General features: G+C 40.2%; 1 protein-coding gene across 3 annotated transcripts in view; it reads left to right on the top strand.

The window, feature by feature from the left end:
* Positions 1 to 15914, top strand: part of GLT8D2 (glycosyltransferase 8 domain containing 2) — a 73065-nt gene extending 57151 nt beyond the window's left edge. For all 3 annotated transcript variants that reach the window (XM_034934358.4, XM_063593607.1, XM_055096064.2), the window contains 7 exons: positions 1659 to 1830; positions 5468 to 5585; positions 7435 to 7519; positions 8123 to 8235; positions 10456 to 10622; positions 11453 to 11565; positions 15327 to 15914. In XM_034934358.4, coding sequence (XP_034790249.1) covers positions 1659 to 1830; positions 5468 to 5585; positions 7435 to 7519; positions 8123 to 8235; positions 10456 to 10622; positions 11453 to 11565; positions 15327 to 15496 — 938 coding nt within the window. In that variant the 3' untranslated portion in view covers positions 15497 to 15914. The remainder of the gene's footprint in view (positions 1 to 1658; positions 1831 to 5467; positions 5586 to 7434; positions 7520 to 8122; positions 8236 to 10455; positions 10623 to 11452; positions 11566 to 15326) is intronic.
* Positions 15915 to 16016: the final 102 nt, after the last annotated feature.

Here is a 16016-nt window from a genome sequence, read left to right as displayed (position 1 = left end):
CGTGATGCCTCCAGCTTTGTTCTTTTGGCTTAGGATTGACTTGGCAATGCGGGCTCCTTTTTGGTTCCATATGAACTTTAAAGTATTTTTTTCCAATTCTGTGAAGAAAGTCATTGGTAGCTTGATGGGGATGGCATTGAATCTATAAATTACCTTGGCCAGTGTGGCCATTTTCACGATATTGATTCTTCCTATCCATGAACATGGAATGTTCTTCCATTTGTTTGTGTCCTCTTTTATTTCGTTGAGGCAGTGGTTTGTAGTTCTCCTTGAAGAGATCCTTCACATCCCTCGTAAGTTGGATTCCTAGGTATTTTATTCTCTTTGAAGCAATTGTGAATGGGAGTTCACTCATGATTTGGCTCTCTGTCTGTCTGTTATTGGTGTATAAGAATGCTTGTGATTTTTGCACATTGATTTTATATCCTGAGACTTTGCTGAAGTTGCTTATCAGCTTAAGGAGATTATGGGCTGAGACGGTTGGGTTTTCTAAATATACAATCATGTCATCTGCAAACAGGGACAATTTGACTTCCTCTTTTCCTAAATGAATACCCTTTATTTCTTTCTCCTGCCTGATTGCCCTGGCCAGAACTTCCAACACTGTGTTGAATAGGAGTGGTGAGAGAGGGCATCCCTGTCTTGTGCCAGTTTTCAAAGGGAATGCTTCCAGTTTTTGCCCATTCAGTATGATGTTGGCTGTGGGTTTGTCATAAATAGGTCTTATTATTTTGAGATACGTCCCATCAATGCCTAATTTATTGAGAGTTTTTAGCATGAAGGGCTGTCGAATTTTGTCAAAGGCCTTTTCTGCATCTATTGATATAATCATGGTGTTTTTGTCTTTGGTTCTATTTATATGCTGGATTACATTTATTGATTTGTGTATGTTGAACCAGCCTTGCATCCCAGGGATGAAGCCCACTTGATTATGGTGAATAAGCTTTTTGATGTGCTGGTGGATTCAGTTTGCCAGTATTTTTTTGAGGATTTTTGCATCAGTGTTCATCAGGGATATAATCTCAGAAGCAGAGAGAGTTTCATCATTTCAGCATTTTATTTTTCTAATCTATCATCCTGCAAACTCAAGAATTTCTATTAGTCATTGGTTTCTTTAACTCTTTGGGGGTATGGTTTCAATAGCGACGTAAACAAAATAGAAGTTTATTTCCTCTCTCAAGTATAAGTCTGATGTATCAGTTCCACAATTATCCAGATCAAGATTCCTTCTATATTATGGTTTTGGTGACCTCAACAAGTAGCTTCCATCTTGTGGTCTAAGCTGGCAACTCTAACTTCCACCATCATATCAACAGTCCAGCCAATGGGAAAGGGGAAAGGCAAGGGGGTGGGTGAGCATTCCTTTGAAGGGTAGACCCAGCAGTGGCACACATTACTTAAACCAACATCCCATTGGTCAGAACTTGATCATATAGAGCTGCACGGGAGTCTGGTAAAATAGTCTTCGTGGTTGGCTATGTACCAGCTAAAATTCCAAAGTTCTTTTCTAAGGGAAGACAGAATGACTAGATATTGGAGAACAATCAGCGGTCTCTTCCACACTATGCCATCTTCCCCAAGGAGTATGGAAGATGCATTAAACTGGCTCTACTGTGAAACTCTTTCATGTTCCAAGACACCAGTTTTTATGTTTCCAGATGATGAATCCGAGACTCCTGAAGAACTGGAAGAAGAGATTCCTGTGGTGATTTGTGCTGCAGCAGGGAGGATGGGTGCCACTATGGCTGCCATCAATAGCATCTACAGCAACACTGATGCCAACATCTTGTTCTATGTAGTGGGACTCCGGAATACTCTGACTCGAATACGGTAAGTTGTGTCCTACAGACTTTGGCACTTTGTTTCCTTCCCCTCCCTCCTTCCCTCCCTCCCTCCCTCCCTCCCTACCTCTTCTTCTTCTTCTTCTTTTCTTTCTTTCTTGCTTTCTCTCCCTTTCTCTCTTTCTCTCCCTCTCTCTTTCTGTCTCTCTCTCTCTCTCTGTCTGTCTTTCTCTCTTTCTCTCTTTCTTTCTGATAGGATCTTGCTCTGTTGCTCAGACTGGATTGTGCGGTGGCGCAATCACAGCTCACTGCAGCCTTGACCTCCCTGGCTCAAGCAATCCTTCTGTTTCCACCTCCCAAGTAGCTGAGACTACAGGTGCATGCTACCACACCCAGCTCATTTTCTAATTTTTTTGTGGAGAGCGAGACTCTCTTCGTTGCTTAGGTTTGTCTTGAAATCCTGGGTTCAAGCAGTCCTCCCTCCTCAGCCTCCCAAAATGCTGGGATTACAGTTGTGGGCCACCACACCTGGCCTCTACTTTCTTATATTTCCTTAAATAGATTTCCTTTCTTTTTGGATTAAGAAAAAATAAACAGAAAATTAAAATGTGAACATATTATAAAAATGAAAGATAATTGTAAAATCTTGGTTTGGAGAGTGTCTCTCTGAGCCCAGAAATCATCCAGAAAAATGGACAGATTTGACTGCATCACATTTAAAAACTTCACAGTGATGAAAAATACAAGTGAAGCTATTCATACAATAGATTAGGACCAAGTATTTTTAACATGTATTATAGACAAAGAATTACTATCCAAAATATAGAATTGTTACAAAAATTTTAAAAACATCATTAAAAAATGGGCATAGGATATAACCAGATAATTCACAGAGGAAAAAAATACAAATGGCCAATAAACATGAAAAGGTGTTGTAGGCTGGGTGAGGTGGCTCACTCCTATATTTCCAACACTTTGGGAAGCCAAGGAAAAAGGATGACTTGGGATCAGGCTTGAGACCAGCCTGGGCAACATAACAAGACCTCTTGTCTCTACTAAAAATTTTAGAAATTAGCTGAGGGTGGGGATACATAGCGGGAGGCTGAGGTGGGAGGATCCCTTGAGCCCAGGAGTTTGAGGCTGCTATAAGCTATGATCGCATCACTTAACTCCAGCCTGGGCAACAGAGTGAGACCTTGTTTCAGCTAAAAATAAATAAATAAGGCTGGGCGCAGTGGCTCACTCCTGTAATCCTACCTGAAGTCAAGAATTTGAGACCAGCTTGGCCAATATGGCGAAATCCCATCTCTACTAAAGATACAAAAATTTGCTGGGCATGTTAGCACATTCCTGTAATCCCAGCTACTGGGGAGGCTGAGGCCAGAGAATAGCTTAAACCCAGGAGGTGGAGGTTGCAGTGAGCTGAGATTGTGCCACTGCGCTCCAGCCTGGGTGACAGAGTGAGACTGCATCTCCAAAAATAAAAAATAAAAAATAAAAAAAAAATAAATAAATAAAGTTTTTCTATGTTATTAATAGGAAAATGTGAATTGAAACATTTTTGCATTGTTGAAAATGAAAATAAAAATGAAAACATATATGTCACTTCAGTGACAATTCTTCACTCATCAGGTTGGGAAAAATTAAACAGAACAACATTACCCAGTGCAGGAAAATGGACATGCTTATTCCTTATTTATACAATGTGCATTTTCTAAGTTGGTAAAGCATTTGGCAAGGTCAACATGGCAATATCTATCAAAAGGTTGTATGCATATATAATTTGACTCACATGCCTTTTCCTCTTCCAGGAATCTGTGCTACAAAAATTCTAGTACATATTACCAAAATACGTGTACAACAATGCTAGTTTCAGCATTATGTGAATTAGTGAAAACATTTCAAAGTGCTGAAATGTCCACCAATGGAAGACTATTTAAATGAACTGTGAAATATGATCCAGATGTTAAAGAAAGAAGGCACTCTGTCTAAGCAGACATAGGAGGTTCCCAAGGCATATTGTTAAGTGGAAAAAACTAGCTGCAGTATAACTCGTATAGTATGATCTACTTTAGGAAATTCAAAACCCCTAACTGTAAGTGTGTACGTGTACATGTATGTGTTTCTGTGAAGAAAAAGAACTGGAAAGCTATCAAATTGTTAACACTATCTCTTGGGAGGACAGAGGAATCAGGGAGGGTGCTGATGAAGGCAAGTTCAGGGTGTTTCAGTATTATTTGATCATTCAAAAGGAGAATATATTTGCATACTGCTTTTATAATTAAATGTTTTTGTAGTGGTGCCATCAGGAGGTACTGAGATCTGTAAAGGTGTTTGCCTATAATCTAAATGGCCCTTGGCTGCCCTGGGTTTTGATGTCTTGTGTATGCTTTCTGGATTTTCTGTCTCATTTCTCACTCTCCTTATCATACTATTGCTCATCATTCACTTAGCCTGTTGTTAACAGCCCATTAACTATCTATGGGTATGAAAACTAGATAACCAAATCCAAAAGGATGGCTTGTATAAGGTTTCTGGGCAAGGGTTTGTCCTTAACAAAAGGCATGAGCCTCATGACTTTCTGACTTTGGCCAGGGGCTATTTCCCAGTTCTTGCTGTCCAGTCTACTCCCTGCCCCCTTTTACATATTTTAAAGTTTTTTTTTCATTGAAGTAGAATCCCAAAACAGAAAATTGTATAAATCCAGTGTGCAGTTTACTGGATCATCACAAAGTAAACACACTCATGTAACATCCAGCATGTTCTCACTAACACTTAGTATAAAATCAATCTTTTTAAGTTTGCCATTTTGATTAGTGTCCAGTGGTATCTAGAAATTTGAGGTTTCATTATTTCTAATGTCATTGAACACTTTTCCCACACACTTTGTAACCATTTGGAAGTAAGTGTTCAAGTCTCTTGCCTATTTTGCTGTTAAGTCTATCTTTTTTTAATTGATATGACCAATTATTTTTTCAGATTTTGCAGATCTAAATTTTGTTCACATTTAATTCTTTTGTTGATTTTTAGTCAACAACAAATACTACCCTAGGTGGCTTTAGTCATTCGATGTTTTATTTTGAGATTATTTCTACCAAGAACCTCATTATGAATTGGATACAGGATAAAAATTCTGCAAGACCAAGAAAACAGAAGGGGAGAGGGAGGGGGAAGAGAAGAAGGGGAACAAAGACAGATGGGGAAGATCAAGGGACCAAATCAAAGAGACAAAGGTAAATTCAAATCAGCCTTGGAGTCAAAACAGCAGAGTAAAAATGACTTCGATCAAAGTTGAAGGTTCAGAATGTCCTGTTTCATAATATTTCAGAGCTGTTACCACGTGGCGAAGATAGTACCAGCAACCACAGATGCTGCTTTATAAGAAAGAACACTTTTCATTCTTCCTGTTTCCTGGAGAAATTATTTGGATCTGGGGAGAGATTTGGTTATTACTGTTTTGCTTCATTTCCTTTGCAGAAAGAGTTACGTGATTGAGGGGAAAAGAAGATTTAAAGTCAGACCAGATGGGGAGAAGAGTCAGAGGGATTTATTGGACTAAACTCTACTAAATTTACGCACATTTTAATTTTAACTTTCTAGGGAGGCAACAGATTGACCTTGGGGCAATAGGAAAATGGAGGAAAGAATTGAAGGGTATACTAGAGGTTTTTTGGTCATCTTTTTAGAAAATGGATTGAACATTCCAAACTGAGAGAAATAAACTTTAAAATCGTGGAATTCAACCCGATGGTCCTCAAAGGGAAGATCAGACCAGACTCATCGAGGCCTGAATTGCTCCAGCCTGTAAGTAGGGACCACACAGGTGCTGGGGACAGTCCTTGGTGAGACCTTTGTTCAGTAAAGGAGTGCTAGTCACCGGGATGCATGTGGAATATTATTTTTGAAGCCATGTGGAGTTGATCTCCACCAAACTCCGCTTATGTATAATTTATAAGTCAGCTGCTACAGAAAGGATTTAAGATGGTTTATAGAAGCACAATGAAGTTATTAAAGAAGAAGTGAAGCATTAAAAAAATGTAGAATGCATTTATGGGTGTGAATATGTCTGTGGGGGTGGGAGCTGGAGGAGGGCCAGGTAGCTGAGGCCAGGAAAAAGAGTCCCAAACCCACCGGCTGTTGGGATATTTAACTGTGATTGTACGTTAAATCTGCCTCTGAGTGTCCGACAGCTAAGAAAAAACAGTAGCATGATGGATTATATACTTCATAGTATTGACTAAGATAATATATTCAGGAGACACCATCTCTTTTCCTAGCATTGGAAATCTTAAGGTATTTTACTGCAAGAGTTCTTACAAAAGGGACCCTCTCCTGCATAAAAAGTGGTGTTTTTGGCTGGACGCGCTAGCTTGTGCTTGTAATCCCAGCACTTTGGGAGGCTGAGCGGGGAGGATTGCTTGAGCTCAGAAGTTTGAGACCAGCTTGGGCAACATATTGAGACCCTGTTTATACTTAAAAAGTTTTATTTAGTGGCCAAGCGTGGTTGCTCATGCCTGTAATCCCAACACTTTGGGAGGCCGAGGCAGGCGGATCGTGAGGTCAGGAGTTCGAGACCAGCCTGGCCAACATAGTGAAACCCCATCTCTACTAAAAATACAAAAATTAGCTGGGCATGGTGGCAGGCACCTGTAGCCCCAGCTACTCGGGAGTCTGAGGCAGGATAATCGCTTGAACCCGGGAGGTGGAGGTTGCAGTGAGCCGAGATTGCGCTATTGCACTCCAGCCTAGGCAACAGAGTGAGACTCCTTCTCAAAAAAAAATTTTTTTTTAATTAGCTAGGCATGGTGGCATACTCCTGTAGTCCTAGCTCCCTACTCAGGAGGCTGAGGTGGGAGGATTGTTTGAGTCTGGGAGTTCGAGGCTGTAGTGAGCTGTGATCATGCCACTGCACTCCAGCCTGGGCAACAGAGAGAGACCCTGTCTCAAAAAAGAAAAAAAAAAAAAGAGTGGTGTTTTTGATAGCAGTTTTACAGAAACTGCAGCCACCTTCTACATACGATTGTTACTTAAATTCATCCCTGAAAATTTACTTAATTCTGAGCCCTCTGTCTATGATAGGATCTTCCCCCAATTCCAGATGTTGTCAGAGTACAAGCTAAGACTTCGGAGCAAGCAATGTTGTCAGTAATGAAACTTCGAAGTTCCTACCCACAGGTCATGCTGCTCCTTTTTCTAGTTCAAGGAGCTAAAAGGTTGAGCTTGCTGTTAGAATGACACACGTGTGTGTGTGTGTGTGTGTGTGTGTGTGTGTGTGTATTTAAGGCTGATTTGACAATTATCAAAATTACTGAATATAGAGAAAGGCAGGCGATTTGTGCCCTAAAAGATTGACTAACCAGCCTCTGTGACTCCCACTACAGCAGTTCGCAGAGATGAAAGTGGCAACAGCCTCGGCACTAGGGGGTTTGGATCTAGGAGAATGGCTGATCCGCCAGCGCTGGCTTCAGCCCCAGGCCTCAGATAAGTTGGGCACTGGGAAGCTCAGATGAGACATCTTGCTAGCTCCTGTTTTATTCCGCTCCAAAACTGGAGCTGAGCTGAGGCCATGGTCAAAGCCGACTCTCCAGTACCCGCAGAAGACACTAAGCCATATGCCTCTCCCCCACCATCATTTCTTCTGTTGTTTTAACAGCTGAACTTTGTTCGATTTTATCTCCCTCTACTTATCCACCAACACGAGAAAGTCATCTATTTGGACGATGATGTAATTGTACAAGGTACTCTCGCTAACTGCCAAGAACACTTGGAAAAGAAGCAGCTGATAAGTAGAATAACTGTCTCTCTTCATTTTTCAAATAGCTAATTGCGCAGCAAGTTTTGACTGCTTATTTAAGTTGTGAGTACAGTATTGTTGTAAATGTGGAAGTATTTTGGGAACGGGTTGATACTTACTGAGACAATCCAGTTGACACTCTGATTGTCAAAAACAGCAATAAATAGCTTGGTAGCCTTTCCTTTCCCTGTATGCCTATAATGTACAGAAATAAAGTGTCACGGATGACATTCTTAGGAGTGAGCTAAGTTTTGGTGTTTAAATGTTGTGTTCTATCTCTTCCACTACAAACAGGATACGCATTGGTGTGGTATCTACTTAGCAACAGAAATAAAGAAATTAGATCAGTGCCAGTTTGAACTCATCATCCAGTGGCTTTCTAAATCTGTAGGCAAGACTCTTAATAAATAAATAGTCAAGCCACTTGAAATCAGGGATCCAATACTCTTCTCCCATAGCAAAATCAAGAACTGTTTAAGCTCTAAGGCTCTATCTAGCCCAAAAACAAATGCTATAATGTTTTACTTGGTGGTGTTTCTAAATTCAGGTGATATCCAAGAACTGTATGACACCACCTTGGCCCTGGGCCACGCGGCGGCTTTCTCAGATGACTGCGATTTGCCCTCTGCTCAGGACATAAACAGACTCGTGGGACTTCAGGTGGGCATATGCTGTCTCAGAAATCCTCCCTTCACTCTACAACTCTGGCCCCTTCTCCCCCCTCTGCAACTCAAAATGAGTGTAACCTCCACCTCGAAAACCTTATGGGCCAGTCTGGACTGCGGGGAGGTGGAACAGTACAGGGGTCTGGGACTTTGGTTCATATCTTAGCACCATGCCTTACCAACTCTGGGGCAACTTTCTTTAACCCTGCAAAGTCCCACCTTCCTTACCTGAAACATGGGAACAATCATGTCTACTTTGTTGTGTCTTTGTGAGCAGTAATGAAATAACATGGTGTCCAAGTGTCCAGCATGAAATAAAAGCTCCAGAAATGATCATTGTTACCTAGGTTGCTCATCACCATGCTCTCTGTCAGAGATGATGTTTTCTGTAAAAGAGACTTGCTGAACCATTGGTTCTATTTTCAGAGTTTTGACCATCACTTTTATCCCCCTTCCAGTAGAAGAAAATATTGATTTTGTTAAGGGTAAAGATCTCCTTACCCTGATGGAACTGAGGAAAGTTGAACCTACATGCAATGCTGAAACCGAAGGGGTAGCTTTGAAATATAAGGTGTTATTAAGAGTTAAATGCTGTTTTTCAAAAAAGCTTCTAGCAAATAATTTTATGTATGTGGCATTTTAAGGCACTTCAAGGCATAGGCTCTGGGACCAGATTCAATTTTGTCAAAATCTGGGCACTATCACTTGGTAGTTTTATGACCTCGGGCAAGTTACTTAGCCAGTTGTTTCTACCTCATTTGCCAAACAGAGGTAATAATAGTACTTCCTTTGTAGTTATTGTGAGAATTAAATTAGTTAACACATATAAAGCTATTACATGAGAGTAATGAGGTAGTACATGTAAAGTTCTTAGAAAAGGGCCTGGTGTATAGAAAGTACTCAAGTATTTCCATGACTCCTGTGTGAGGTTTGAGAGCATCACATCAAGGAATTATAGATGATAACAGTCTATATGGGTGAAAGAATGTGTATGTCCTGCCCTGTACAACATTCATTCAACAACGACTTATTGAGTGCTTACTCTGTGCCTGACACTGTTTTAGGTACTAGTAATATAGTGAGCCAAAGGAAAACTCCTGCTTTTGTGTATTTCACATTCTAGTGGGAACAGACAGTAAACAAGTAAACAGAGGATTGGGGTGGAGGCGGGGCTGTATTTTAAATACAGTAATCAGGGAAGGCTCCACTGAGATTGTGCTGTTTGAACCTAAACTTGAAAGAATTGAGGGAACCACCTGTGCAGATGTTAGAGGGGAAACCCTCCAGGAAGCGGGAAGAACAAGTGTAAAGATCTTGAGGCAAGGGTGAGTCTGGTTCATTAAAGGTGGTCGCTGTTGCTGAGGGATCAAGAGGAGAATAATAGGAGTTGGAAAGTTATTGGAGGGTCAGATGATATAGGGTATGGCAGGCCATTTTAGGAAATCTGGCTGTTTCTGTGAATGAGATGGGAAGCTATTGGAGGAGCTTAGAGGAGATGAGTGACCTAGAGACAGAGTGGGGTGGAAAATAGTGGAAGCAAGGATACTGGTTAGGAGGAACTTGCAGAAATCCAGTGAGTGGCAATTATGGCCTGAACAGGAAGGTAGCAGTGTGGTAGTAGTGGCAAGAGAAGTGGTTGGCTTCCAGCATTTTGAAGATGGGACCTACACGATTTGCTGAAATATTTGGATGAGAAGAGAGTGAGAAAAAAGGAGTCAAGGAGGACCTAATGACCCCAGGTTTTTTGCCCAAGTAACTAGAAGGATAGAGTTGCCACTGACTGAGGTGGGGCAGGTGCAGGGAAGCAGGTTTGGGATAGGATTGGGATCAATTTTGGGATGTAAGTTGGAGCTGCCTTTACTAAGCATCTGAAAGGGGACATTTGGATGGCAGATGTAGCAGGAGTTGGAAGTCCAGAGGAGAGGTCAGGGCTGTCAGATGGGTGGTATTTAGAGCCATGAGACTGGACAAGGCTGTTTATGGAGTTATTGCTAGAGAAAGGCACTAGTGCTGCACTCAGACTTAGGGCATTCAGCATTTAGAGGTTGGAGAAATGAGGGAAACCAGCAAAACAAAACAAAAACAACAAACTACCCAGTGGCCAGTGACACAGGAGGAAACCCAAAGATACTGCACAAGGGTTTCAAGAAAATGATCATTTTCCAGAAACAAAAGATTCGCTGGTCAAAAGCATGCACATCCTGTTCCCTTACAGAACACATATATGGGCTATCTGGACTACCGGAAGAAGGCCATCAAGGACCTTGGCATCAGCCCCAGCACCTGCTCTTTCAATCCTGGTGTGATTGTTGCCAACATGACAGAATGGAAGCACCAGCGCATCACCAAGCAATTGGAGAAATGGATGCAAAAGAATGTGGAGTACGTGAAGGCTTCTCTACCATTTTTTCCATGCTTGGAAACAAAATCATTCAATTAATTTTCCACACATAGTTCAAGGGTTAGAAATATTTCACAGTCATCTTAGGTCAGATTTTCTTACAGAGGCAATGTTAAGAAAGAAAAGGGGGCAGTCAATTAAAACCTTTCCTCAAAAGATATAAATCAGAGGAATCAAGATCCTGTGGAGCGAGGAGTCCCTGATTATACATTTTCCTAGTAAGCTGTTGAAAAATGTGACTTGAATCTTTTCCACCAAACAATCTTCATTTATCTTAGTTGAGTTTCCCCTCCTAACATAGATTTTTTTATTAAGGATTATTATATAAAGTCAATTTTGCTTTTTAAGGTTTATTTTTATAATTTATAATTTTTCGTTATCGGAGTTTTAAAATAGAGAAGATAAAAATAAGTCTAATACAAGCACTATTATCCCATCATTGTATTGCCTAGCAGTCTTGTGTATCTGGATATTTTAATACCATCATAACCTTGAATTTGCAAGTAAAGTTATTCTAAATAATGTAGGATTCGAATTTGATCTCCTGTGCCTACTATTTAAAACCCTGGGAGTTAAAATGGCAAAATATTAACACTGTTACTCTAGGTGATGTATATAGGAGTTCATGGTATTCTTACTATTTTGTGTATGTTTGACAATTTTCAAAATGAAAATTTGGGGGAGAATGAAAGGCCATAAGTCTTAGTACATAGTGAGATAATGTCTTACATCATTTACAATATCAGATTCGACTTTATCTGAGTTTGTGGGGGCTCCAGGCCAAATGTTGTTTTTCTATTTCATTTCTTAGGGAAAACCTCTATAGCAGCTCCCTGGGAGGAGGGGTGGCCACTTCCCCAATGCTGATTGTGTTTCATGGGAAATATTCCACAATTAACCCCCTGTGGCACATAAGGCACCTGGGTAAGTATTTCAGAAAAACTGTTTAGAAAAACGCAAATGTCCATTTTATTTTTGTATTTTTGAGACAGAGTCTCGCTCTGCCGCCCAGGCTGGAGTGCAATGGCGTGATCTCGGCTCACTGGAACCTCCGCTTCCTGGGTTCAAGCAATTCACCTGCCTCAGCATCTCGAGTAGCTGGGATTACAGGCGTGTGCCACCACGCCCAGCTAATTTCTGTATTTTTAGTACAGATGGGGTTTCACCATGTTGGCCAGGCTGGTCTCAAACTCCTGACCTTAGGTGATCCACCCATTTCGGCCTCCCAAAGTGCTAGGATTACGGCATAAGCCACCATGCCCGGCCGCAAATGTGCATTTTATAGACCCAGTGAGCACCATAGCGAGGAGAGGGTGCTACATACAGCACCAGGTTGTTCAATTGAAATCCTCCGGGTGACCTTGGACAAATGACTTGACCCTCAGTGCTCAGATTCAGCAAGTGCAGCTGATATTCTGAGCTACCTGAGGAGCGTGTTTCTGGAGATTTATGGAAAGCCATCAAATTCATGCTTAGCATATAGTATGTGCTTAGTAAACATGAACTATTATAAAGAGAACTTTCGGCCGGGCGTGGTGGCTCACGCTTGTAATCCCAGCACTTTGGGAGGCTGAGGAGGGTGGATAACCTGAGGTTAGGAGTTCAAGACCAACCTGACCAACGTGGTGAAACCCGTCTCTGCTAAAAATATAAAAATTCGCTGGGCATGGGGGCAGGCACCTGCAATCCCAGCTACTCGGGAGGCTGAGGCAGGAGAATCACTTGGACCTGGAAGGCAGAGGTTGCAGTGAGCTACGATTGCACCACTGCACTCCAGCCTGGGCGACAGGATCGAAACTCTATCTAAAAAAAAAAAAAAAAAAAAGAGAGAGAGAACTTTCACTGTCAAAACTTCAAAACCTTATTGAACTGTCAAGCCACACTTATTTTCTCTTGCAGTAACTTACAGTGGACAAAACCAAATAAATTAGCATAATGGCTTAGGATGAATTCAGAAAGCTGCCATTAAAATTTATCCTTTAAAAAGCAGTTGACTCTGTACTCTGTGAGTTCTCTAAGTCTTTTACTCACTACACAAGTGTAGGGTTTAGAGTATGAACTGGAATCCCAACTATGATTTTGGGCAGGTTACGGAATACATGTAAATTGCTTAGCATAGAGCCTAGCATAGAGGACACATTCACATCCACTGTAACACATGGCCACAATCCCTGATCCAAAACCGCTGGGCCAGACATGTTTGGAAGTTTAGAAAGGGTTTGGATTTTAAAAAGGTAATGTGGTGCTGAGTGAGATCTAGGTTTTACTGCCAAAGAAGTTATTAAAAAACCTTTTGTTTTCAGACCTTTGGGGATTATTTTAGAATTGTAGGCAATGGATATGCACTTATATTTACCAAGTGTCCATTACATTGCCAAGAACTGGAATAGGTTCTGTTAAGGAAGGTGAATATTATTTCTAATTCTCACAACAACCCTGCAAGGTGTTATGTCCCATAATCTTTTTTTTTTTTTTTTAAAAGACGTAATTGTGGAGGCTGAGTTCCTGTATGCTCTCGATGATTCTGTGGGTTGCTTCTGCATCATTCCCAGAATCCTCTGATTTTCCTGAGCATGTATATGCACAAAAGAGTGCCACAGGGAAGTTAGTGTTCTGTCTGATTTGATTTACAGTCATGTTGGGTTCAACATTAGGTCAAATATCAACCTTTCCATGTGCAGATCCCATCAAAGTAGAAGGTCTATTTTTAAATATGTGTAGGAACAGTTATGCAGAGCTTAGATCAATAAGGTTACGGCATTTTATGATCTTGAGACAGAGACTCAGAATTACATTTTATGAAACATGCAACTTAGGCCAGGCATGATGGCTCATGCCTATAATCCCAGTACTTTGGGAGGTTGAAGCGGGTGGATCACTTGAGGTCAGGAGTTCAAGACCAGCCTGGCCAACATGGTGAAACCCCATCTCTACTAAAAATATGAAAAATTAGCTGGGCATGGTGGCACACGCCTGTAATCCCAGTTATTCGGGAGGCTGATGCAGGAGAATAGCCTAAACCTGGGAGGCAGAGATTGAACTGAGCAGAAAACATGCCACTGCACTCCAGTCTGCGTGACAGAGCTAGACTCCATCTCAAAAGAAAAAAAAGAGAAATATCCACTTTACTGACAAGTAGGAAGGGACATACTCTTCCCAAAGGAAAGATGTCATTTTTCTTTGTAGGACAGAGCTTCCATCTGTGCTGAAGGTTTTGGAATCAGGGATGGTGTGCAAAGTAAATCTACACAAAAATCATTTGAAAAATGAGGTTTCAGGATGTTCTGGAGGCAGAAGGGCAACATAACACTAATGGGCATTAAGTTTGGGTCTAAACAGGCAGGTTTAAGATTTTTTAAATTTACAAAATATATTTAGCTAAAAGCAATTTCATCACCCAAATTGCAAGCCCCTCTGAGGTAGTTCTGCATAGCCCTTCAGTTACGAAGCTGAGAGGTGAGGATGTCCTACTTAGTAGAGACTTTTCATGGGAAGGTGTCTCTTCCCAAATGAATATTTCCTTTGCATAGACTCTGATGATTGATAATTATTCCAGTTATGCTGCGATAGTTTCAAACAACTAGTTTCTCTTCTGCAGCTGCCGTCACAGCTATGTTTATTAGTAACAGAAGCCAGGTTGTGTTGTTATTAACGTCATACAATAGAATAACATAACCCTAGCAAATCAACCCTCTCGTAATTCAATGGACTTTCAGCTGTTTAAAGAATATATATATCAAATTCCTTTTCATGGAAAGAAAGTTGAACACTATAGAGATTTTTTAAAAATTGTACATTCACACCACCTTAATGTAGTTCTAGAATAGGTATTCTAAAGAGTATTCTAAGCAATGGCACTGTTAGGGTAAATGCATAGTCTCTCGAAGTCATGACTTATGAGGGGAGTAATATTCAGGTGGAGATAGATAGCTGTTTGTTTAAAAAGTAGATCTTAGTCACATTTTATATTTAGACAAGACTGTTCAAAAGCAAATGTTGCCATTTTTCATTAAGGAGGTAAAATGCAGAGAAAAAAGAACCCCTATAAACTCTTGGGTGGGAGGGAAATTAATAGAACTTCTTGGGGGGACAATGCGGCAATCTCTATCAAAATTGAAAAGGCACACATCCTTCAATCTAGCAATTCCACCTACAATATTTTATCCTACAGATATATATATATATTTGTACACATACACTAGACATACACAGAGGGCTGTTCATTGCTGTGTTTATGCTAATAATAGGATAGAAACAATCTAAATGTCCTTAATAAGGAACCTGGTCAATAAATAGTATCATTCTATACAGTCACTAAAAATAATTTGGTAAATCCACATGTACTGCTGTGGAAAGCTTCCCAAGACGGTAATTTTAAAAGGCAATGTCCACATAAAGAAACAAAATAATTTTTTTTTAAAGGCAAGGTAGCAGTATGCTCTATTTTGTCTTCTGTCTTTAAATATACATATATATGCATACAGGTCAAACAATGCTATAACATTACTAGAAGGATTCACAAGAGACTAACAGTGGTTGATTTGGAGACCTGGGGTGGGTAGAAAATTCACTGTATAACCTTTTTATTTGTTTACTTTTTTAAAACTATGAACTTGTATTCAATTTATAATACAAAAATGTTGTTCTCTAACAAGCCTATTATTTTTCCTCTATACACAATGAAGGCTGGAATCCAGATGCCAGATATTCAGAGCATTTTCTGCAGGAAGCTAAATTACTCCACTGGAATGGAAGACATAAACCCTGGGACTTCCCTAGTGTTCACAACGACTTATGGGAAAGCTGGTTTGTTCCTGACCCTGCAGGGATATTTAAACTCAATCACCATAGCTGATATAACGCTACCCTTAAAATATTCCCTGTATAGAAATGTGGAATTGTCCCTTTGTAGCCAACTATAACATTGTTCTTTATGAACATTACCTTTGATACATATGATCCACAATATAAAAACCAAAAACTACTGTGTGCAAATTATACCTTGGACCATATAGGCATTGATTAACTTCTTTAAGTACATGTGATAACTATGGAAATCAAGATTATGTGACTGAAAAACATAAAGGAAGAGACCCATCTAGATACCAGCAATCAACCTGCTTAATTCTGAATGACAATTATATCCACAAATTTTTAAAACTTCTAAATGTATTTTTCACATGTAGATCTTAACAGGTTGCCAATCTTTTCTTTTATAAAACTATTACATTTAAAATATGCACGTCTGAAAAATAAAATATTCATCATTTTTATGATTTTTATCATGTTACTATTCTACATGTTAAATATAATAGAAGGTAAACTGACCTCAGGTTTAAAGGGGAAAGAATACCACTCAGTCTTGCTATAGAAAA

This window comes from Pan paniscus, chromosome 10 (assembly GCF_029289425.2).
Source record: "Pan paniscus chromosome 10, NHGRI_mPanPan1-v2.0_pri, whole genome shotgun sequence".
Classification (NCBI taxonomy): Eukaryota; Metazoa; Chordata; class Mammalia; order Primates; family Hominidae; genus Pan; species Pan paniscus.
Note: the sequence above shows the minus strand (reverse complement) of the source record. Positions and strands in the feature narration are given on the sequence as shown.